At 51.5% G+C, this 25,042-nt stretch overlaps 1 protein-coding gene across 4 annotated transcripts in view; it reads right to left on the bottom strand.

Annotated features, from left to right (window-relative positions):
* PARP4 (poly(ADP-ribose) polymerase family member 4) overlaps positions 1–25,042 on the bottom strand; it is a 2,216,130-nt gene that overhangs the window by 136,236 nt on the left and 2,054,852 nt on the right. For all 4 annotated transcript variants that reach the window (XM_078657066.1, XM_078657067.1, XM_078657068.1 and 1 more), the window contains one exon: positions 12,162–12,264. In XM_078657066.1, the coding sequence (XP_078513192.1) occupies positions 12,162–12,264 (103 nt within the window). The remainder of the gene's footprint in view (positions 1–12,161; positions 12,265–25,042) is intronic.

Genomic DNA, 25,042 nt, shown 5'->3' with positions numbered 1-25,042 from the left:
GCACAATATTTTGGAACAGTGTATCCTTCAACGTTGACTAAACCAAGGACCATACATAGGAGTTTCCTCCTGCGAGGTCTGGCGGATATTACCTTTCACCCACTCCAGACGTCTTTGGAGTATTATGGGAAAAAAGGGGTCTGAGTGAAAAAGCACGACTGAGTTACTCTAAATGTCTTACGTTAGTTTTATCGCCTATCCAAACGCGTTGGGCGCCATGTAGTGTAGTTCCTATTATCCCAATAGGCTCTGCGCATTGGAATAATACCTTCAATAGTATAGGCCTAGACCAGACGTTAACTAGGTCTACTACTGTCGATATTAGACTTAAAGTTTTGGGTTTGCCAGCTAGCTCAGAGTTCACTAGAAACTTTCTCGAATAGGCAAGGAGGAGTTGAACCTCCCTGGATAGACAAGAAGGGATTTAGTTTCTGACAACCATAGAACATGACAACTTTGCTCTCCCCTAATCAAGAGTGTATCTCTAGAGTTGTGTGAAAACAAAAGACGACTTATTTTACTCAGTCAGTACGTGCATTCTTAGTCTCACCAGATTTGTAGAGAAAAGGAAGAGACGGGCGTGTTCAATAAAAGATGTTATTTATTGATCAGTCTCTTTTCTCATACAAGAGAAATGGATCGATATTATTGCAATACTTATGGTTAAGTAAAGTGCATACATTAGAAGCAGAAGTATAAAATAATACTGTAAAAACATTGATATGGTTTCTAAGCCATATGATGGTTTAAAATGGATAAAATAGATACATACACATATACATTTGACTAATCGTACTCAACTGGTGTTTCTAACTACGCCTACCCCAGATGTACCTGACCTAAGCCTAATACGTGGGCGGGAATAGAAAGTAGCAGTTTAAGTTAAGTTTGTTTTGCCAAGTGACTGACTAAAGAATTCTCTGCAAGGGGTTATTCAGTTCTGTACCTGGAATCTAGGATGAATGAGGGATGGTATCTCTCGTCTCTGGTCTCGATATTCCAGGCTGCCTGCGAGGGCTACCCGGAAGCGCCAGAGCTGGATTTCTCGGCAGGAGAAAGCAGCGTCTCGTTCTCAGCGCGTCAGGAAGGCGAGGCTGCGCCAGCGGGGTCTGCTCTGCTCTGGGCTTCGGCAAGTCTGGCTGCTCCGATCTCGTCACCACCGCGTGTGTTTGCATAGGGCAATATCGGTAATCTTTATACCTTTAAGGTGCCGAGATTGACGTAAGGATGGACATAGATACGTCAATAAGGATGTCATACGACCTGGTCGTTAGCACATTCTTTTGCTGAAGTTCTCGGTGAAATCAAAACAATGGCCGCAGGGTTTTTCCCAGGTTGTCATAGGTTTGATTTGTTTTGAGAACTCCGTATGCCTTATCAGGGGCTGGAGGAATATCGCTTGTCTAATTAGATGGCAAGCGTTATGACCTAATCAGATAACACGTTCCTGTGCCGTAGTGTGGCTTAATCAGATAACGGTTCCTGCATCATGGGGGTTTTCTGCCTCATGGGATGGCTGCTAGTTAACTTGTTAACCAGAATAGGGTCAGGAATAGGGGGATCGATACAGAACCTATAGGAATACATCACAGCACAAAATTACCCCGGAAATGTTCGAACAAGTCTGGAGAGAAACAATGGTCTCCGACTCTGATAACACTGAGTCAGCGTTAGCTAAATTAAACAATTCACTGCTAGAGGCCATTAATCTCTTAGCCCCTCAAAAAACAATTAAAAAACCTTCGACCACAAAAAAAGAAATATGGTACACTGAAACATTGAAATTAGAGAAACAAAAGTGCCGAAAGTTGGAAAAACTATGGAGGAAGAATCACTCTAGTGCCAGTAAGGAGCTTTACCAACAGGCAACATCTATCTACTATAAAAACATAAAAAAGGCAAGAAAATCCTGCCTAATATCTCAGCTAGATGAAGCTGGCAACTCGACCAGGGAATTATATAAAATCCTCCAATCTTTTACCAACCCTGTGGTATGTGTAAGCCCCGACACATTCTCGCAGGAGTTATGCAACAATATTTCTCAATTCTTTGAGGATAAGATCGACACAATTTACAAACAAAATTCTGGCTAAACATTCCAATAATGCTGAGGATCTTAATGTCCCTAATATAAAGACTCACACAGACACCTTTTCTGATATCCCCAAAGTCACGGAAAGGGATATAATATCACTACTAAATAAAATGAAAACTGGCTCCCCCCTTGACCTTCTTCCCACCAAATTGATGAATACTCTGAGCCCGACACTGTGTTCAACCATCTGTAAGATCTTGAATCTTTCTTTTAAAGAAGGAAAACTCCCTCAGCAATGGAAAGAGGCAGTAGTGAATCCCATACGTAAAAACTCCACCTCCCCTTAGACCGAACTCTCCAATCTTCGTCCTATCTCTCTTCTGCCCCTCCTAAGCAAACTGGCTGAGAAACATGTCAACACCCAGGTTTCCAGTTTCATAGAGGCGACAGGGGGCCTGGACCATTCTCAATCTGGGTTCAGGCCCAACTACAGCACCGAATCAGCACTCCTCTCCGTGACCGATAACATCAAGATGTCACAGGATAGAGCATGTTTCCGCACTATTGGTCTGCTGAGAAGAGTCTTTCCCTTTCTGCCGGATACTCACAGAAAGACCCTGGTACAGGCCCTGGTGATTAGTCGATTAGACTACTGCAATGGGCTTCTGATATTAGCGAATGAAGACGCCATAAACCGGCTGCAGGTAGTCCAGAATACAGCGGCACGACTGATTCTGAATGCTCCCACAAGAACCCCCTCGAGGCCCCTACTGAGAGAACTTCATTGGCTCCCAATACGGCAACGTGTTAAATTTAAAATCTGTTGCACGGTGCACAAATGCCTGTTTGGAAATGGTCCCAATTATCTGACCCAAAAACTACTACTCTATAAGCCAGATCGATCTCTACGCTCTAGCAACCAATTGCTATTAAAACCTCCATTCATTAAAAAGACCAGACAAGGCGGGCGGGCGCTCTCCCTGGTGGGCCCGACCCTGTGGAACAACTTGCCTTTCAGTCTCAGACAAACCCCCAACCACCTATCTTTTAGGAAAATGCTTAAGACCAACCTGTTCCTGGAAGAATAATAGTTTAGATATTGTCACACTAGGTCTTGCTGCAAAGCCCCCACTCCACCAACATAGCGAGCAAAGCGCGGAGATAACCCGTCTGGGGTCGATTCCTGCGCTATAAAAGAAACTAAATAAATAAATAAATAAATAAATAAAGCAAACCGTTGATCGCTTGATGGTGCCTGCTTACACAGGGTGGTCACTCCTTGACCACAAGGGAGATTCTTCAGTTTTCTATCTTCAGGTAGAACGTCGAAGGTTCAGAGTTTCGTTTCAAGTTTCAGTCAGGATAAATCTAAAGTCTTGGGACTCAGCTCCTACCTATACACAAAATTTAGGGGCTGGATTACCTGCTAGGTCCCTCCTATGGGTGGGACCAGGGAAGGGGGTGGTTACACCCCTTTCCCTTTGTCCAGTTTCGCGCCAGAGCTGGGGCTGGAGTGCCCCAGCACCGGTTTGAACCGGACTATGCATGGGACACCTTGTGTGCCCCAGGCAGGGTCTCATTTCATTCAACCCTCCCTGCTCCAATACACTATGGCCTGTCTGGGGTGGGGCTAGCACCTCCCAAGACAGGAAACCTATTGTCCAAGCCTTCCTCGCTGGAAGGACTCCCAGCAGCAGGAGGTCAGACTTGTGTCTGTGGCAGCAGCATCCATTTTGTGATGCTGAGGCTCTGGTTAACTTTAACCGGGATTAACAGGAACAACATGTCTTTTTTCTCTAGAAGGGTGGAATGCTACCCCCGTCGCCAGAACTGTTGAGGGGGTAGTATTCCAAAGCATATGACACCTTACACAACATGTTTTGATAAAGCCAAACCAAAGTTAGCAATAACCGCGAGGATTATAATGCACTTAAGAGTATATGGTATGGCTATATCATAGAACAGCTATAAGGACATGGTTCCGAAAGCTGCAGACAGGCTCAGCTCATGCTAGAGCCTCATCTCACATATAACCAAGCACTCTGCCTTCAGGATTGTTAAGGCCTGCCATAGGAGAGACTTATAGGTGCATATGTATCTATATATAATGGTAGGTATAGGAATACTATACCTAAGCAAGGGGTGATTACACGACCTTGCCCCAGCTGAGTGATCAGCCAGTTGTGTCAGTTTGGATGGCCAGCCAGGGGTGGCATAAGATATGCTGCAGCCCCTGGTAGGCCTTGGGTGCACCTATGCCCTGGGTACCTATGGTATACTGTACAGGGACTCACAAGAGTGACCCAACATCCAATTAGGTATGTACCTAAAGTACATGGAGTCCATTTTACAGAGAGAGCAGATAGCCTGGGGCCCTGATTAGCAGGATCTCAGGCTAACTAAGTCGAAAACCAGCTAAACACAAGGCAAAAAATCTGGGGTAACCATAGTCAGGTATCCACCTTCCTACAGGGACATTTCTCTCTACGGCGCTGAGCTGCTTAGGACTGCAACCATTTTGGCGCAGGGTGTCGTCATGCCTTCGTGAGTGTTGGCCTGGGACCTGCCCTTTGATCCCCGATTGTTCCTCCTCCATAGTACAGAAGGCATTGGTGAGAATTGGTTTAAGCAACATCTATTGTTCCTGGCCCTTACAATCGCCAAAAGGGACATAGCCAAGTTGTGGAAGGGAACCTCGCCACCAACAATAGGCACGTGGCAAAAAGAGTTGGATAATTGTATGGGTGCAGAGGTGGCGGTATTCCAGGCGAGGGTTTGTCCCCTAAAGCATAGAAAGATCTGGTCCCGGTGGGCTACTTATCATGGCATTGACCTTCCTCCTCTTCCCTCGCAATCCCCTTAGGAATGGTCTCCTGTGTAATGCGTGGGTCCACAGGTACGATATGCTATTTCCTTATCATGGTCACATGTGCATTTTGAATCTTGCTTGCCTTTGCAGGCGGTCAGGGGATGTCTGCTCGCAGTTCTTTGTTTATTTCCTTATGTTTTGTATACGAATGATACCCATTGATACTTCAAATGTCGCTGTCTCTTTGATCCTTTGTTGTCAAGTGTATTATGCTGGGCCTGTGCCAGAAGAACAAGTTACTTACCTTCGGTAACGATATATCTGTAAGAAACAGTAGTTAGTATTAGATTCCTTACCTTAGAATATCCCCAGGCGTCAGTCTGGATCCGGAAACTTTTGCGTAGCAGTACCCCTGCGCGTCGGTAGGCGTCGTCTGCAGGCGTCCCCTGCGGCTCCGCGTCCGTCGTCGGCGTCGTGCGCCGTGATGACGTCGCTGGAGTATATAGACGCCGCCTCCGCGCGCTGACGTCAGTTCTTTGCACACAGCTTTTCCGCGCCAGAACACGCAGAGCCATGTGAGAACCAACACTGGTGCCATTTGAAACTAGGGCCCTGAAAGGGATGTCCTTAACCCTAGGTATCAGTTCGCAGAACGGGGAGGATGGGAGGGGCGGTAAGGAATCTAATACTAACTACTGTTTCTTACAGATATATCGTTACCGAAGGTAAGTAACTTGTTCATCTGAAAGAAACAGGTTAGTATTAGATTCCTTACCTTAGAATAGATACCCCAGCAATACCAACCCCGGTGGTGGGTCTGCGAACCAATACAAACCTACACCAGAAAGTCCTGGAGGACTGAACGGCCAAAGAAGCCATCCCTCCGGACTTGACTGTCCAGGCAGTAGTGCCTCGCAAAGGTGTGCAGCGAGGCCCACGTAGCCGCCTGGCAAATGTCCTGCAAAGGGACTCCCCGGCCCAGAGCAGTAGTAGCCGCCGTGGTCCGAGTGGAATGGGCTCTCAGCCCAACAGGAGGCTCCTTCCGAGCCAAAGAGTAGCATGCTTTGATGCACAGGACGACCCACCGAGAGATGGTTCGTTTCTGTACCGCCCTTCCCTTCTTCTCACCCACGTAGCCAACAAACAGTTGGTCATCCACCCGGAACTGGCGTGTGCGATCCATATAAAATGAAAGCGCACGTTTTGGGTCCAGACGATGGAGCCGCTCCTCATCTTTTGAAGGATGCGGAGGCGGGAAGAAGGAGGGTAAGGTGATGGACTGCCCGATGTGAAAAGCAGAAACTACTTTGGGCAGGAAAGAAGGCCTAGTCCTAAGAACCACCTTGTCAGGATGGACGGACATGAAAGGAGGTTTGACAGAAAGAGCCTGGAGCTCACTCACTCTCCTGGCAGAGGTGATGGCAACCAGGAAGGCCGTCTTTAAAGTGAGAAGACGGAGAGGACAGGAATGAAGCGGCTCAAAGGGAGCACACATCAAGAATGTCAGAACCAGGTTCAAGTCCCACTGAGGCATCACGAACGGAACAGGTGGATACATGTGCGTGATGCCTTTCAAGATTCTCAGTACAATAGGGGACTTGAATAAAGATGGCTGATCAGGTAGCCTTAAGAAGGCGGAAAGGGCAGAAAGGTAGCCCTTGATAGTGCCCAGAGCAGAGCCCTGCTGGGCAAGAGAAAGAAGGAAGAGGAGAACCTCGGAAAGAGGGGCAGAAAGGGGATCCACAGCCTTTGCTGTGCACCATGCCACAAATCTGTTCCACCGGCAGGCGTATACCGACTTTGTGGAGGGACGCCTGGCTGCCAGAATCACATCACAGACTTCAGGAGGCAAGTCGAATGGCCTCAACTGTCGCCGCTCAATCTCCACGCATGGAGGTGGAGGCTGGACAGGTTCGGGTGGAGGACCGTCCCCTGCTGCTGCGACAGAAGGTCCTCCTGAAGAGGCAGGCGGATCGAGGGACCGACTGACATGCTGAGTAGCTCGGGATACCAGTATCTTCGAGCCCAGTCCGGAGCCACAAGGATAACTTGGGCCCGGTCGCGCCTGATCTTCTTCAGCACTCTGGGCAGAAGTGGTATAGGCGGAAAGGCGTACAACAGACCGCAACTCCACTTGCGCCGAAAGGCGTCGCCGAGCGAGTGCCGTCTTGGAAACTCCAACGCGCAAAACTGATGACATTGCGCGTTCTCTTCTGTGGCGAATAGATCTAACCAAGGCTCTCCCCATTGCTGAAAGAGGCCGTTCGCCACGTCCGAGTTCAGACGCCATTCGTGATCCACCGAGCACCGACGGCTGAGTTCGTCCGCCCTGGCGTTCAGAGAACCTGCCAGGTGTTGAACCGTCAGAGTCACGCCCTGACGTTCCAGCCATTGCCAGAGGCGCAGAGCCTCCTGGCAAAGGGTCCACGACCCCACACCGCCCTGTTTGTTGCAGTACCACATGGCGGTGGTGTTGTCCGTGAACACCTGCACTACACTCCCGTTGACAAAGGGGAGGAATGCCTTCAGTGTTAGGCGAATCGCCCGCAGCTCCAACATGTTGATATGGAGCCGGGACTCCGCCGGAGACCAGATGCCTCTGATCTCCGCCTCTCCCAAGTGGCCACCCCAGCCCTGGAGGGACGCGTCCGTCACAACTACGTGCTCCGGTTGGGGAAGGGAGAGGGATCTGCCTCTGACCCAATCGCGGTCCGTAAGCCACCACTGCAACTGTCTCGCAGCGCCCTCCGAGATCAGGATATGGTCGGATAGGTTGCCCTGATGCTGGGCCCACTGAAACTTCAGGTCCCATTGCAGAGCCCGCATCCGCCACCTGGCGTGATGCACCAGTAGGATGCAGGAGGCCATCAGCCCCAGAAGCCGCAGCGTCAACCTGACCGAAACCCGGGATAACGGCTGAAAGATGGGAATCAGAGCCTGAATATCCCGGACCCGCCGTTCCGGAGGATAAACCCGAAACTGCGCCGAGTCGAGAACCGCTCCGATGAAAAGGAGCTTTTGAGAGGGACACAGGTGTGATTTCGGCACATTGATGGAAAACCCCAGCTCGTGCAGGAGGTCTGCCGTCATCTGAAGGTGGTGGACGACTGTTTGGGGCGAGCCCGCCTTCAACAACCAGTCGTCGAGGTAGGGGAAGACTGAAACCCCTAACCGGCGCAGATGAGCTGCGACCACCGCCATCACTTTCGTGAACACCCGTGGGGCGCTGGTAAGGCCGAATGGGAGCACGATAAACTGAAAGTGCTCGTGGCCTACCGTGAACCGCAGGTAACGCCGGTGGGCCGGCAGGACGGGGATGTGAAAATACGCATCCTGCAAGTCCAACGCTACCATCCAGTCTTGTGGGTCTAGAGCAGCCAAGACCTGAGCCAAAGTCAACATCTTGAACTTCTCCTTCCAGAGGAAGCCGTTGACGTTCCGTAGGTCCAAGATAGGACGCAGGCCTCCTTTGTCCTTCTTGGGCACCAGAAAGTAGTGGGAGTAGCAACCACACCCTACTTCTGGCCCAGGAACGCGCTCGATGGCCCCCTTGGCCAAGAGGGCCGTAACTTCCTCCTGCAGAAGTGTCAAGTGGTCCCCCGACACACGGTGGTTCTGCGGTGGCATGGCTGGAGGAGTAGACTCGAAGGGGAGGGAGTAGCCCCTTCGGACGAGCCGCAGCACCCACCTGTCCGATGTAATCGCGCGCCAGCGGGAGTGGTGATGGCGAACCCTGCCACCCACTGGCGTCACATGGGCCCGAAAGCTCGGACTAGGAAGATTTGGAGGCTGCTGCGGGGGGAGGTGTGGACTGACCTCGCCGCTGCCCTCTACCGCCACCACGGCGGAATCCACGGCCGCCACCGCGCTGGGAAGCGTTCTGCGGCGCGTGGCTGGCAGCACGTGTGGGACCGCCCCTTCCTTGAACTTATCTTAAGTGTCCATGACACTTAACCTCAGCGCACTGTCGCTCTGCGCGGTTGTAAAACAAACACTCCGCTTTGATTTTTACTCAATAAACGCATTTTTTTGCTTTCAAAATATACTCTTTATCGTAGAATAAACACAAATGGTTCAGTAACTTTTCCTCAGTTACATGACAATTTAATTCCTAAATTATACAATACAAGAAAATTCCCATTGTTACATTTTTACACAATTTTAAACAATGAAAATAGATGACTTTATCTTGGTGCCCAATGCATTTCAAGCTCAAACGAGCTCTTCCTCAGGGGCCTGTGAAATAAATTATGCGTATAAGTTACTCTGTGCATCATTGAATAAAACAGGAAACAAAACATCACTATGTACAAGGTGTCCAGAACGTCATTGAAAACGTGCTTTGCAGAGTAAAAAACACACATCACCATCACCCCAGTGAATGCACCTCACTGTGCAAAAAATATAACCCAAAATCACGAAGAAACAAACTTACTATGCCGTAATCACCTAAGTTTTCAATCTCAACCCTAAAAAAGCGTGGGAAACATGTCAGAAACCAAATGAAAAGCTGCTCTCGATTATCAAATAGTCCAAGAAACTAACTAGCCGGTCGCGCAGTTCTCTCTTACCTTGTGATGGAAACTCAGTGCCAAAAACATGGGGTTCTGCTCTTGCGGGGGTGTAAGCTGATCTGAAAAGACAAACCATGTCACTGAACCCGGGGTTCACAAACCTCAAGACCGAGTGGTGTCTGCTTAGACGGATTGTTTAGAAGCCCCTTACCGAATTCTGAAGAACGCCCCTTCCTTGGCCACGAAAGGGGCGAAACGAACCCGTTTGCTGGCGCTGGGTCGAAAGACCCAAGGACTTGGCCGTGACCCTGGAGTCCTTGAAGCGCTCAAGCGCGTAGTCCGCCTTGTCACCGAACAGGCGACTGCCATCGAAAGGCATGTCCATGAGGGCATTCTGGACATCCGGCGAGAAGTTGGCGGATCTCAGCCAGGTATGGCGACGAATCGCCACCGTCGTGGACATAGCCCGTCCCAGCGAGTCGGTCGTGTCAAGACCACACCTTATCGAATACCTCGCCGCGTCCCGGCCTTCAACCAAGGCCTGGTTGAGCTTGTCCCGCACCTCCTGTGGGCATTGCGGCAGACACTCCGCGACCGTATCCCACAGAGAGTGGGTGTAGCGGCCCAAGAGGCATGCGGTATTGCAAGACCGCAGTCCAGCACTCAAAGACGAAAAGACCTTCTTGCCAAATTGGTCATATCGTTTCGATTCCCGATCGGGAGGGGCCGACGGGAATGCGGACTGGGAAGTGGAGGCCTGGATCACCAGACTCTCCGGGGAGGGATGGGTGGAGAGGAAGGCAGGGTCGTCCGAACATGGACGGTGACGCCTGGCAACGTTTCGGTCAACCGGTGCACCGGAAGCGGGCCTGGACCAGGTGCCCAAAAGGACATCCGTCAGGGCCTCATTAAACGGCAGCAGAGGCTCCTGTGGGCATGACTGCGGTTTAAATACTTCGGTGAGGATGTTAGGTTTCACCTTAGCGACGGGGAGCTCAAGGCTCAAGGCCTTGGCAGCCCTCATCAGGACCACCGAATAGGCAGCCCCCGCCTCCGACGCCACAGGGGAAGGCGAGACAAACCCAGGGTTGGGCGACTCGTCCAGACCACTGGCATCACCTAAGTCACGTACCCAGTCCACGTCATACTGGCAGGCTCGTGACAAAGGGTCCTCAGACCCCTCCCAACCCTCTCCATAATCGTCCTCATCGCCATAGTTCGAGTCGACGATATAGACCGGCTCCTCGGAGCCAATGGGCCTCAACGGCGCCGGACTCGGCGTCGGACGATGCCGGTCCGACTCCGCGTCAGGAGTCAGAGAGGGAACGGGGGTGGCCCCGCGCGGCGCCGGGGACCCGACGCCGGCCGGAACCGACGGCGGAGTCACGGCGCCGCGCGGAGGCGGCACCACGGGTTGCCCCAATGGAATCGGCGCCAGAGAGGCCGGTGGACCAGCCGGCGACGACCCTGAAGGGCCCAGCGGCGCCGGGGCCGGAGCACCCGGCGGCGTCGGAGCAGGTGCACCCGAACCGCTCGGGCCCCCAGACGGGACCGACGGCCCCGCCGGAGGAGACATCGCCCTCATAGCCATGAGGAACTCCTCAATCTCCTCGCGCGACGCGCCTTCCCCAGGGACCGACGGGTATGGGGCAGTCGGCGACCCACGCGGGGGTGGGGCCACCCGAACCCCCGGCCGCATCACGCGGGCGTCGGGGGGGAGTCGGGGGTACGATGACGACGCCCCGACTTCTTGTGTCGCTTACCTGATGAACCGGAGGAATGGTGGCGACTCCCGGAGCGCTCATGGCGGCTCCGCGATCGTTCCCTCGACCGCTCCCTCGACCTCCGACCGGACCGGGACCGCTCTCGACACGGGGCCGACACTCGGAGCTCGAGCAGCTTGCGGGACCGCTCCCGTCTAGCTTTACTAGTCAAGGCCCGGCAGTCGACGCAGGACTCCACGTCGTGGTCCGCGCCCAGACACCGGAGGCAGAGTCGATGGTGGTCGGTGACCGACATCATGCGGTCGCACCCGTCGCAACTCTTAAACCCAGGCATCCTACCGGCACCTGAAGAAAGAGTTAGAGTTAACAAAAACTTGGTCAAAAGACCGGAGTACTGCTCTTCGGATCTGCGCTAACTGGCGCGGAAAAAAGAAGAACTGACGTCAGCGCGCGGAGGCGGCGTCTATATACTCCAGCGACGTCATCACGGCGCACGACGCCGACGACGGACGCGGAGCCGCGGGGGACGCCTGCAGACGACGCCTACCGACGCGCAGGGGTACTGCTACGCAAAAGTTTCCGGATCCAGACTGACGCCTGGGGATATTCTAAGGTAAGGAATCTAATACTAACCTGTTTCTTTCAGATTGGTACTGTCAAAATTTCTATACAATATGTTTTAAAAAAAACACCAATATGGGTCAGAAATCAAAGCAGGCACATTTTAAAAGCATCCGGCATTGGCAAAGTCAATAACTGTGACCATGGTATGGGCAAACCAATGGTTGGTTTCAATTTTAGCTTTCCAACATATCTTCGGAATCATTTAAGCAAAACAGCATTTAAGTTCTGTAGGCAGAATTTTGCACAACAATTTACTGCAGAAATATATGAAATCATAGCACAACATGTCGATTGTTTAATAATGATCAAGAATTGACATTTCATAAATTAGGTAATCCATTCATGATGCAAATGGTAAGTATGTCATTTATACAATTGAAAATCAACCAATTGTTACATTTTCTGTTTAGACTATTATCATTATAGCTAGAAGATGGTTAAAACATCAGCCTTACCTAGCGAATTAAGTCCCTTTTCTGCAAGGATTACATTAATTAAGAAGTTCACATCCACCTTCAATGCCATCTCAAGTTTTGAGTCAAGTTCCCAGTAGTGATCCTTTGGCACACCAATGCAAAACAAAGAGGGATGATTTAGTGATTATGCACAGATGTAAAAGAATGTCTAAAAAAGTGTACATTTAAAAACTATTCGTATATGTATGTGCAATTTAAAATTATTTTGAGCATTATACTAGCATAGAAGAATTCACCTTTAAAAACGATTATTCTAATGTGCTACCTCCTTACGGCAGACTAAGCATGTTTTAATAGAAATCATAGACCTGGCTAGGTCTGGGATTTAGCCCCTCCATTATCATCGCAGCAAAACCCAGGTATGCCCACTTTCCCCAGGTCTTGCATCATTATCCCATTTCCTGACCTTATAACAACTATCCAGGAAAGTTAAACTAAGAAGATAGGTTCGCTTTACCAGCCCAACAGCGCCTCTGAACCTATGGGAGCTTGGTCAAATAGTCAGTCCCATCAATAGTCACTTCCAAACCATTCAAAGGTCCCACTGACCTTGCAACCACGCAAGACCTTAGTACATGTTACTGAATACAATGGACCTGACGCACAAGTTACTTATCTTAGGTAACGATATATCTGTAAGAAACATTAGTTAGTGTTAGATTCCTTACCTTAGAATATCCCCAGGCGTGAGAATGGATCTGGAAAGTTTTCGACAGCAGTACCCCTGCGTGTCGGTAGGCGTCGCCTGCGGCTCCGCGTCCGTCGTCATGATCGCCGGCATGACGTCGTCGGAGTACTTAGACGCCGCCCTTGTGCACTGATGTCAGTTCTGTACATAGCTTTCCGCGCCAGGAACGCAGAGCCATGCAAGAAACCGACACTGGTGCCATGAAATTAGGGCCCTCAAAGGGAGATACCTTAACCCCACATATCAGTTTGCAGAACGGGGAGGATGGGGGGGTGGTAAGGAATCTAACACTAACTAATGTTTCTTACAGATATATCGTTACGAAGGTAAGTAACTTTAGCATCTGAAAGAAACACGTTAGTGTTAGATTCCTTACCTTAGAATAGATACCCCAGCAATACCAACCCCGGTGGTGGGTCTGCGAACCAAGATCACACCAGGAAGTCCTGGAGAACGGAACAGCCAAAAAAGCCATCTCTCCAGACTTGGCTCTCCAGGCAGTAGTGCTTGGCAAACGTGTCCAGCGAGGCCCACGTAGCTGCCTGACAGATGTCTGCAAGGGGACTCCCCGAACCAGGGCAGTAGTAACCGGTGTGGCCCAAGTGGAATGGGCGTTCAGCCCCACAGGAGGCTCCTTCTTGGCCAAGGAATAACAGACCTTGATGCACAAAACGACCCACCGAGAGATGGTTCGCTTGTGCACTGCCCGTCCCTTCTTAATGCCCACGTAACCAACAAAGGGTTTGTCATCCACCCGGAACTGTGTGCGGTCTAGGAAAAAAGAGAGCGCGCGTTTTGAGTCCAGACGATGGAGCCTCTCTTCCTCTTTCGAGGGATGCGGAGACGGAAAGAAGGTTGGCAAGGTGATGGACTGCCCGATGTGAAAGGCCATAACCACCTTGGACAGGAAAGAAGGACGAGTCCTCAGTACCACTTTGTCCGGATGGACAGAGAGGAAAGGAGGCTTCGGAGAAAGAGCCTGGAGCTCACTCACTCTTCTGGCAGAGGTGATGGCAACCAGGAAAGCAGTTTTAAGAGTCAGAAGACGGAGAGGGCAATTATGAAGTGGCTCAAAGGGAGCGCACATCAGGTAAGTAAGCACCAAGTTCAAGTCCCACTGAGGCATTACGAAAGGAACAGGAGGGAACATGTGTGTGATGCCTTTCAAGAATCTATTTACAACAGGGGACTTGAAAAGAGAAGGCTGATCACGAAGCCTTAAAAAGGCTGAAATGGGGGCATGGCCAAGATGGCGGAGTGAGAAGTCGCACACTCCGTGGGCTCCTCCGCTTTCAACTCTCCCGGGCCGCCTAACACCGCATCTCTCCCCCCCACAACGCTGTACCGGGGGCATGAGAGGACAGAGACTCGCCCCCACCGCTCCTGGGGCCGGTTTCGCTCATTTCGAGTCGGTGGGAGCTGGAGCGGAGGCACACCAGAGGCGACGGCGCGATCTGGGGCGCGCGCCGGAGAGCCTCGGGACTACGCCGAATTAGGAGGCGGTGCACCGCTGAAGGCCGAGACGGACAACGCTGCCATCCAGGGAGCAGTGGCTGCCTCCTGCGCCGCCATTCCGTAGGGAGGTCGTGAGGAGCAGGCCCCGTGGCCCAGAAGAAGTCTGTGAGTGGGGTCGCCGCGGCCCAACCCGGGACGCGGCCCACAAGAAGGAGCGGCCCAACCCTCTCGCCCTGACCTGCCACGCAGGGGAGCCCTGCCAGGCGCTCCCGCATTGATTGTAAGCACCCGAGAACCCCCGGCGCACTTAAGGGGAGTCAGACAGAATTGAAGCCGGGGACTCGACCTTCACCAGGGCGCAGTGGCTGCCCCCAACAACGCCATTTTGAAGGGAGGAAGTGAGGAGCAGGCCCCGCGACCCAGAAGCAGCCGGTGAGTGGCGGCGCCACGACACACCCGGGACGCGGCCTATGAGAGGCCTGCCCTGCCCTGCCCCATAGGGGATCCCTGCCGGACACCCCCGCAATGACCGTAAGCTCCCCAGATCCCCCAGCGTACTTAAGAAGGGTCTGAAGAAATTGAGGCCGGGGATCCATCCTACACCAGGAGGTGCCGGGGTCTGCCCGAGTGGGCCTCTACTGCGGCTTCAGGGCGCGAGTCCCCGGCGGGGGCTACTACAACCGCGAGGGCAAGACAGTATGGCTCCCCGCCCGGCCCGAGCGCACCGCCCCCACTGCACCCGCAGAAGAGCGGGGGGCCCCCCACGCAACCACTGGTCCCCTCTACTGCTAGGAGGGACGGCCCAACTGAACCAGGGGTACCAGGACCCGGAGAAGAGACTAGGGGCCTAAGGGACGAGTGGGAAGCACATCACGGGCTGGCCGTAACCTCATGGGCGCCCCTGCAACCTACCCCGCAGACACAGGAGAAGCGAGGTAGGCAGAATCCTCCATAAAGCAGGCGGCCCAAGCGTTCCTATCCGACCAAAGCAAAGCAGGGGCCAGTGCGCCCGGGGCCCTCGCCGCATGGACTGCATCCACGCCGCATTAGTCGAGCTAACTGCCCGGAGAGGGGTTCTGCTTTGTCCCATTCCCCCCCCTCCCATCCCCCTGGAGCTGGGGTGGGCAAGCAAGACAGAGATCCCAAAGAGAGGAACCCAGGCCGAGCAGAGAGAGTTGAGGGGCCAAAATCCCCATCGCAGGACACTCGATGGCAGGCCAAAGGGGGAAAAAGGGAGAACACACCCTCCCCGAAATGCTGGGCAAAGGACAGTTGAAGGGGGACAAGGGACAATCATCCCCAGGCGCATGCAAACCCCACCAAGAGGCCAATGAAGGGGAAGTGCCCATCACTAAATCAATCCTGGAGACTCTTTTCAATTCGCTGCGAGAGGATTTCCATACTCTGAAGCAAGAAGTCGCAGGGGAAGTCCAAGAGATCAAGAGAGAAGTCGACGGCCTTGGCGAACGGGTGTCCACCATGGAAGAAGCAGATCGCGCAAGGGACGAGGAAAGGGAACAACTATAGCAAGAAGTATTACGACCGAAGGAACAGCAAGTCGACCTCCAGGCTCACGCCGAGGATTTGGAAAATAGATCCAGACGTAACAACATCCGGGTCCGAGGGGTTCCGCCTAAAGAAGAAGGCACGGACATCACGGGATATCTACAAGCCCTATTCCAAGACATCCTGGGCGAATTCGCGGACTTTGCAATCAGAATAGACAGAGCTCACAGAGTGGGATTAACGCGGCGGGCTTCGGCGCCCCCTCCAGACATCCTGACCTTCCTACCAGACTATCCTCTCAAAGAGCGCATTCTCAGGGAAGCACGACGACAGCAGCCCCTGCGGTTTCGGGGCCACCCGGTGGCCCTCTTCCAAGACCAGTCAGCAATCATACTCCAAAAACGCAAGGCCTTCAAAGTGACGACGGACTTCCTGAGGAGCAAAGAGATACCATACGCCTGGGGACACCCCTTTTGCCTGACCTTCCGGTGGAATGGTGCCCTGCATCAGCTCCGCTCCCTTCGAGAAACTTGCACCCTGTTGGATATCAGCCAGACTAAAGAGGGTGCATCATTAAAGTCACCTAGACGGCCGTCTAGGGATGGCTGGCAAATTGTTTGTCGACCGTCGCCGGGAGCAAGTTCAAGGCCCGACGCGCACTCTATCAAGCACCTTGAACCAAGCACAGGTGGAGTTTCTGGACCGACCCATAGGTCTGGAGGAGGTAGTGTTGGCGATCTCACGCTTGAAGCTTGGGAAATGACCCGGCCCTGATGGGTACCCTGCGCTCTTTTATAAGACGTTCTGTCACCAGGTGGCACCCCCTCCTGCGAGATCTTTTTAATTCCTTCGCACAGCATGGCGCTGTGAGAAGTTGGCCTGGTATATGATGTTCACTATTCTAGTGATCACCTTGCACCAGTCCAAACAACCCTTATGGTGATGGTTGTAAGTCAACCTTATAGACCAGCTGTAGGAGAGTAGGGTCTGCTTCCTATGGTCACCCCAACTTTTTGCTTTGCTTTACTGGTTTTCGACTTAGATATGGCTGTGGGCCTGCTAATCAGACCCACAGCACAGATGAACTCTCTCTAAATTCACACCCTGTACAATTGGTAAATCACAATTGGGAATTGGTTCACCTTATGACCCCCTGTAAAAGTGTACCCTAGGTACTCAGGGCATAGGTGTAACCAAGGCCTACCAGGGGCTGCAGCATGTATTATGCCACCCCTGGCTGGCCACTCAAATAGACACAACTGGCTGATCAATCAGCTGGTGCAAGGTCGTGTAATCAACCCTTGCTTAGGTATAGTATTCCTATACCTACTTATATATAGAAACGTAGTAAACTATAAGTCACTCCTATGGCAGGCCTTAACAATCCTGGAGGCAGAGTGCTTGGTTATGTGTGAGATGGTGCTCTAGCATGAGCTGAGCCTGTCTGCAGCTTTCGGAACCATGTCCTTATAGCGGTTCTATGATATCGCCATACCATATACTCTTAAGTGCATTATAATCCTCGCGGTTACATGCTAACTTTGGTTTGGCTTTATCTAAACATGTCGTGTAAGGTGTCATACGCTTTGGAATACTACCCCCCTCCCCCGCCAATTCTGGCGACGGGGGTAGCATTCCACCCTTCTAGAGGGAGAAGACATGTTGTTGCTGACTATCCCGGTTAAACTTGAAACGAAACTCTGGACCTTCGACGTTCTGCTGAAGCTGAAGACTGAAAAATCTCCCTTGTGCCCAAGGAGTGACCACCCTGGGCAACCAGGCACCATCCAGCAGATCAACGGCTTGCTTTGTCGACGTTCCCGCCGGAACCCGAGCACAGAGCCTGACAAGACCCAGACTTCCAAACCTCTCTGACCCTCTCTTCACGACTGCAGCATAGCTGAGATCCGTGGAGGCGACGAGACCCGTGGGACCGGATATCTTGAAAAGCCTGCAACTTGCTAACTGTGCATCTCCTGAGGCATCCTCGAAGCTGTGCACTGGGGACTGAGAAACCCCGAATCCGAGCTCCACCTGCACCGAAGATCAGCCCTCCACACTCCACGAGTTCTGCGTGGGGCCCTTCTGCTTGTGTTCTGCTTGACGCGTTGTCCGGTTGCTGGCCCGTTGGCTAGTAGCGTCGAGGACGACCAGGTGCTGGAGACGGACTGTCCCACGAAGGATCTCGCAGATGGAGGGGTCGACTTCCGGATTGGAGTCAACAAGCCTTTGGCAAAGGCAGCCCACGGAGGATACAACAAAGGCTTCTGGTGCAGACCAGCAAGGTCTGAGGTGCTTCACTTTTGAAGGGAAGCAAGGGCCAGTCTGGAGCAACCAGACCAGCGATGTGGTTCAAAAGGATTGTCGTCACAGAGGCTACTAGCCACCGGGCAAGCAACCGGACAACGCGTCGAGCAGAACAAAAGCAGAAGGGCCCCACGCAGAACTCGTGGAGTGTGGGGGGCTGATCTTCGTCGCAGATGGAGCTCGGGATCGGGGTTTCTCAATCCCCAGTGCACAGCTTCGAGGGCACCTCAGGAGCTGCACAGGTAGCAAGTCGCAGGCTTTCCAAGATGTCCAGTCCCACGTGTCTTGTCGCCTCCACGGATCACAGCTATGCTGCAGTCGTGATTAGAGGGTCAGAGAGGTCTGGAAGTCTGGGTCTTGTCAGGCTCTGTGCTCGGGTTTGGCGGGAACGTCGACAAAGCAAGCCGTTGATTAGCTGGATGGTGCCTGGTTGCCCAGGGTGGTCACTCCTTGGCCCCAAGGGAGATTCTTCAGTCTTCAGCTTCAGCAGAATGTCGAAGGTCCAGAGTTTCGTGTCAAGTTTCAATTCAGGATTAATCTAAAGTCTCAGGACTCAGCTCCTACCTTTATACAACTAAATGGGGCTGGATTACTTTCTAGGTCCTTCCTATGGGTGGGACCAGGAAGGGTGGTGGTTACACCCCCTTTCCTTTGTCCAGTTTCGCTCCAGAGCTGGGGCTGGAGTGCCCTAGCAACTGGTTTGAACTGGGGTATGCATGGAGCACCTAGTGTGCTCCAGGCAGTGTCTCATTCTATTCAGCCCTCCCTGTCCCAATACACAAAGTCCTGTCTGGGGTGGTGCTCGCACCTCCCCAGGCAGGAAACCTATTGTCTAAACCCCCGTGACTGGAAGGACTTCCAGCAGCAGGAGGCCAGACTTGTGTCCGTGGCAGCAGCGTCCATTTTGTGACGCTGGGGCTCTGGTTAACTTTAACCGGGATAGTCAGCAACAACATGTCTTCTCCCTCTAGAAGGGTGGAATGCTAACCCCGTCGCCAGAATTGGCGAGGGGGTAGTATTCCAAAGCGTATAACACCTTACACGACATGTTTGGATAAAGCCAATCCAAAGTTAGCATTTAACCGCGAGGTTCATAATGCACTTAAGAGTATATGGTATGGCAATATCATAGAACAGATATAAGGACATGGTTCTGAAAGCTGCAGACAGGCTCAGCTCATGCTAGAGCACCATCTCACACATAACCAAGCACTCTGCCTCCAGGATTGTTAAGGCCTGCCATAGGAGTGACTTATAGGTTACTATGTGTCTATATATAAGTAGGTATAGCAATACCATACCTAAGCAAGGGGTGATTACACGACCTTGCCCCAGCTGAGTGATCAGCCAGTTGTGTCTATTTGAGTGGCCAGCCTGGGGTGGCATAATACATGCTGCAGCCCCTGGTAGGCCTTGGTTACACCTATGCCCTGAGTACCTAGGGTACACTTCTACAGGGGCTGACAATGTGAACCGATTCCCAATTGTGTATGTACCTAGAGTACATGGTGTAAATTTAGAGAGAGTGCATCTGGGCTGTGGGTCTGATTAGCAGGCCCACAGCCACATCTAAGTCGAAAACCAGTAAAGCAAAGCAAAAAGTGGGGGTGACCAAAGGAAGCAGACCCTACTCTCCTACACAACCCCCCCTCCCCCCCCAAACTTAGGGACATTAAACTAACCTTGACCAGTTGAGTCTTCATGTTCTAAGTGGAAATATATGGAGAGTCCATCTGCATTTGCATGGGCAGTCCCAGGTCTATGTTCCACTGTAAAGTCCATCCCCTGTAAGGAAATGGACCACCTAAGAAGTTTGGGGTTTTCACCCTTCATCTGATTTAGCCATAGGAGGGGCTTGTGGTCGGTCTGAATCTTGAAGAGAGTGCCACACAAGTATGGCCTCAGCTTCTTCAGGGCCCAAACTACAGCAAAGGCCTCCCTCTCTATAGCTGACCAACGTTTCTCTCTCTAGGGGTCAGCCTTCTGCTTATGAAAGCAATGGGCTGGTCTTGACCATCTATATTTAGTTGTGAAAGTACAGCTCCCACACCCAACACAGAAGCATCTGTTTGGACTATGAACTCTTTGGAGTAATCTGGACTTTTCAGAATAGGTGCAGTACACATGGCCTGCTTCAGGTCATCAAATGCCCTTTAACAGCTAACTGTCCACTGAACTTTCTTTGCCATCTTTTTGGAAGTCAAGTCATTCAGTGGTGTCACAATGGACCCATAGTTTTTAACAAACTTCCTGTAGTACCCAGACAGGCCCAAGAAAGCTTTGCCCTGTGTCTGGGTGATTGGAAGAGTCCAGTCTTTGTGGTCTGGATCTTGCTCTCCAGTGGTTGAACCTGACCCCCACCTACCAGGTGGCCCAGGTACACAACCATGCTCTGCCCTATCTGGCACTTAGTGGCCTTGATAGTGAGGCCTGCCTTCTGCAGGGCCTCCAAAACATTCCTCAGGTGGACCAGGTGATCCTCCCAGGTGCAGCTAAAGACAGCAATATCATCTAGATAAGCTGCACAATAGTCATCCAGTCCTGTGAGAACTTGATTCACCAGCCTTTGGAAAGTGGCAGGTGCATTCTTCAAACCACAGGGCATTACCACAAATTGATAATGTCCTCCTGGGGTGGAAAATGCTGTCTTGGCTTTTGCATCCTCAGCTAGTCTGATTCGCCAGTAGCCTGCTGTCAGGTCAAATGTGCTCAAGAACTTGGCAGAAGCCAATGTATCAATGAGCTCATCTGCCCTGGGGATGGGATGGGCATCTGTCCTAGTGACAGCATTGAGACCTCTGTAGTCCACACAAAACCTCATCTCTCTCTTACCATCTTGGGTGTGAGGTTTTGGCACCAGGACTACTGGACTGGCCCAAGGGCTCTCTGAGGGCTCAATAACTCCCAGCTCCAACATCCTTTGGACCTCTGTCCTAATGCAGTCCCTGACATGGTCAGGTTGCCTGTAGATTTTACTCTTGACAGGCAGACTGTCACCAGTGTCCACCTCATGGGTGCACCAGCTTGTCTGACTTGGGGTCAGGGAAAACAGATGTCTGAAGGACTGAAGAACTCGTCTGCAGTCCTGTTGCTGATGTTCAGAGAGGCTGTCGGCAAATACTACACAATCTACTGAACCATCATCGGGGTTCTGAGTAAGCAGGTCTGGGAGAGGGTCACTTTCTTCCTCCTGTCCCTCATCTGTAGCCATGAGTAAGCCCATGTCTACCCTGTCGACAAATGCTTTGAGTCTGTTGACATGAAGCACCCTGTGGGGGCTTCTGGGAGTCCCAAGGTCCACCAAGTAAGTGACTTCTCCCTTCTGTTCAACTATTGTGTGGGGCCCAGACCATTTGTCCTAGAGTGCTGCTGGGGCCACTGGCTCCAACACCCACACTTTGTGTCCTGGCTGGTACACAGTCAGCACAGCCTCATGGTCACGCCAAGCTTTCTGAAGTTCTTGGCTAGCCTCAAGGTTTTTAGAAGCCTTCTTCATATACTCAGCCATCCTGGAGCGGAGACCAAGTACATAGTCCACTATGTCATGCTTAGGCTTTTTGAGAGGTAATTCCCATCCTTCCTTCACAAGACATAGGGGTTCCCTTACAGGATGCCCAAACAAAAGCTCAGAAGGGCTCTAGCCAACTCCCTTTTGTGGGACCTCTCTGTAAGCAAACAGAAGGCAGGGTAAAAGGATGTCCCATCTTCGCCTCAGCTTCTCTGGTAAACCTTTTATCATCCCTTTGAGGGTCTTGTTGAATCTCTCCACAAGCCCATTGCACTGTGGGTGATAGGGGGTGGTGAACTTATAGTTGACACCACATTCCTTCCACATTGCAGTTAGATATCCTGACATGAAGTTTGCACCTCTGTCAGAGACAACCTTCTTTGGAAACCCCACTCTGGAGAAAACTCCAAGTAGGGCCCTTGCCACAACAGGAGCTGTTGTGGTCCTCAGGGGAATAGCTTCTGGATACCTGGTGGCATGATGCACTACAACCAGTATAAATCTGTGCCCAGATGCTGTTTGGGGGTCCATTGGTCCAACAATGTCTTTCCCCACTCTCTCAAAGGGTACCCCCACCACAGGTCGTGGTATGATGGGGGCCTTTGTTGTGCCACCTGATTTGCCACTGGCTTGGCAGGTAACACAGGAGCGACAAAACTCCTTGGCATCTTCTGACATGTGGGGCCAGTGAAAGTGAGGGACAAGCCTGTCCCAAGTCTTGTTCTGGCCCAGATGTCCTGCTAAGGGAATATCATGGGCCAAGGTAAGAAGGAAGCCCTTACATTGCAGAGGTATAACCAACCTCCTGGAAGCACGAGGTTTGGGGTCTCTAGCCTCTGAATGAAGGAGCCCATCATCCCAATACACTTTATGGGTACCTTGAGCATTCCCAGCAGCCTCAGCAGCAGCCTGCTGTCTGAGGGGTTCAAGATAGGAACAGTCTAATTTTGCCTGCCTCAGATCTGCCCTTGAAGGTCCCCCCTGACCCAAGAAACTCAACCTGGTCAGGCTCAAGCTCTTCTAGGACAGTTCTTTATTGGATCTCAGAATCATCCTCCTGGGAGGGCTGATCCTCAACCTGAGGCAGGGGGGAAGGCACTGCCTTAACCCTACTGCTCTTTCTCTTGGGTGGTGTCTGGTCCATTGTTCCAAGATCCAGCACCTGTTCAGGTAAGCACGTTTTGGCCTGTGACCTGGTCACAGCAAGGACATGCGCTGATATTCCCAGCATTTCTGCTTGGGTCCTATACTCCACCTCAGACCAAACTGAGGTTTCAAGATCATTACCTAACAGACACTCTACAGGAAGGTCTGAACTCACAACAACTCTTTTGAGGCCAGTTACCCTTCCCCAGGAGAAGTTAACAACTGCCACACTAAGGGAGGTAGTGGCATTGCTAGCGTTGGTAACTAGGTAATTCTCACCTAGTATGATCTGTTCAGGGTCCACAAAGTTAGGTGTCACCATGGTGACACTGGCACATGTGTCCCTGTAGGCCTGAGCCATCTTATCATTAATCAAAGGCGTCTGCCTGTACTTGCTCAGATTACTGGAACTTACAGTAGAGGACATTACTAGGTCCCCATCACAGACAAGAACAGCCTGAGTTGGTATTCTGACTAGGCCAGAATCCATCTCAGTTCCCAGGGTCAACCCTACTACACCCTTTTGCTGGGAACCACCACTAACAGCTGGATTAGGGGGAACAGTTGCCTTAGGGGCAATGGTGGTTGGTGCTGTGCCCTTCTTGATGCACTCACTAAACCAGTGAGAGACTGACTTACAGTATCCACACCAGGGCTTCTTTGGGCCTTCTTGTTTCTGTTTGTTCTTTTTGGATCCACCCTCCCCCTGTGCCTTTTGGGGGCCTGGTGAAGACTTCTGGTCTTTAGGTTTCTGCTCATTACCCTTCTGGTCTGCTTTTTTCTGATCACCGCCCTGGTTCTGGTTTTTCTGCTTAATCCTGGTTCTGACCCATTTGTCTGACTTCTTTCCCAATTCTTGGGGAGAGGTCAGATCAGAGTCAAACAGGTACTGATGCAATAACTGGTTTTGACAGTTGTTAAGGATTTGCTCTCTCATGATCAAATTATACAATCCTGTATAGTCCCTAACTTGACTTCCCAATAACCAGCCTTCCAGAGCGTTAGTGGCACAATCAACAAAATTAGTCCAGTCCTGAGTCTTTGTCTTCTGGGTATCCCTGAACAACAACCTATATTGTTCAGTGGTTAGGCCAAACCCATCAATCAGAGCACTCTTTAGGACAGAGTAGTTGTTAGCATCCCCATCACTAACTGTGAGAAGCTTATCTCTACCTTTTTCTGAGAAGGAGAGCCATAAGATTGCTGCCCACTGACTTTGGGGTACCTGTTGTACTTTGCAGGCCCTCTCCAAAGCAGTAATCCATTTGTAGATGTCATCCCCTTCTTTGTAGGGGGGCACAATCTTGCTTAGGTTTCTATTATCATAGGACCTATCTTTATCCTTATGGATATTGCTGCCACCAGTGGGTTCTAACCCACTCTCTCTGTGCTCTCTAGCACGAGCAAGCTTCTCTTTGGCCTAGGCAATTTCAAGTTCTTGCCTCTCAATCCTCAGAGCAGCCTCTCTCATTCTGGCCTCATGTTCTCTTCTCTGAGGAGAGGTCATCTCTCTGTGAGCAGGGCCATGAGAGCCATTTGAAGCTAGAGATTGGAGAGATTCCCTTGAGTGGGATCTTCCTCTCCTCTGCCTCTGGTTAAGCCCACTTGGGGGTCTGTATGGGGGCTGCCCATACTGACTCCCATGTATGCTTAGGGTAGCCTGGCTAAGTCTTCTGACTGGGACCTGGCTGTTTACCTCAGAATCTTCCTCCACTACCTCCTCTTTTTCCTCTGGTTCAATAGTATCATCTGCGGAGGGAAGGACTTCATCTGCACTACCTGAAGCACCTGAGTTAGGTGGCTGTTGAGCATCATAGTCTTCCTAGAGCTCAACCAGGAATCTGAGGGTAGGGTTTGAACCCTGTTTTAGCCTTCTAGAAGTAAACAGTTGTCTCAATTCTTGGAAAGCTAAGGCTTCATATCTCGAAGCAGTCCTCAAGGGATCTGCCTCTGCAGGCAGGGAACCACTGGGGTTCACTGTCTGAGACATGGTTTCAAGTGAGGTGTGGTGTTGCACCTACCTACACTATTTGTTTTCCTACAGAACCTTTCTAGGAGTTGTAGTCAGGGTGTGCTAGGCCCTTTGCTCTCCAACAGCTAAGTTCAGTAGAACTTAAGTATACTAAGACTTGTTTTTATATGTACCTATAGGTACCTATGTGATCTTTCAAATGATATCTCAAGATTACAAGTGGTAAAACAACAGCAAGCTCCAATCCCAACAACTACACACCAATGTGAGAAGTTCGC

This window comes from Lissotriton helveticus, chromosome 8 (genome assembly GCF_964261635.1).
Source record: "Lissotriton helveticus chromosome 8, aLisHel1.1, whole genome shotgun sequence".
NCBI classification, from domain to species: domain Eukaryota; kingdom Metazoa; phylum Chordata; class Amphibia; order Caudata; family Salamandridae; genus Lissotriton; species Lissotriton helveticus.
This window is presented reverse-complemented; position numbering and strand designations above follow the sequence as displayed.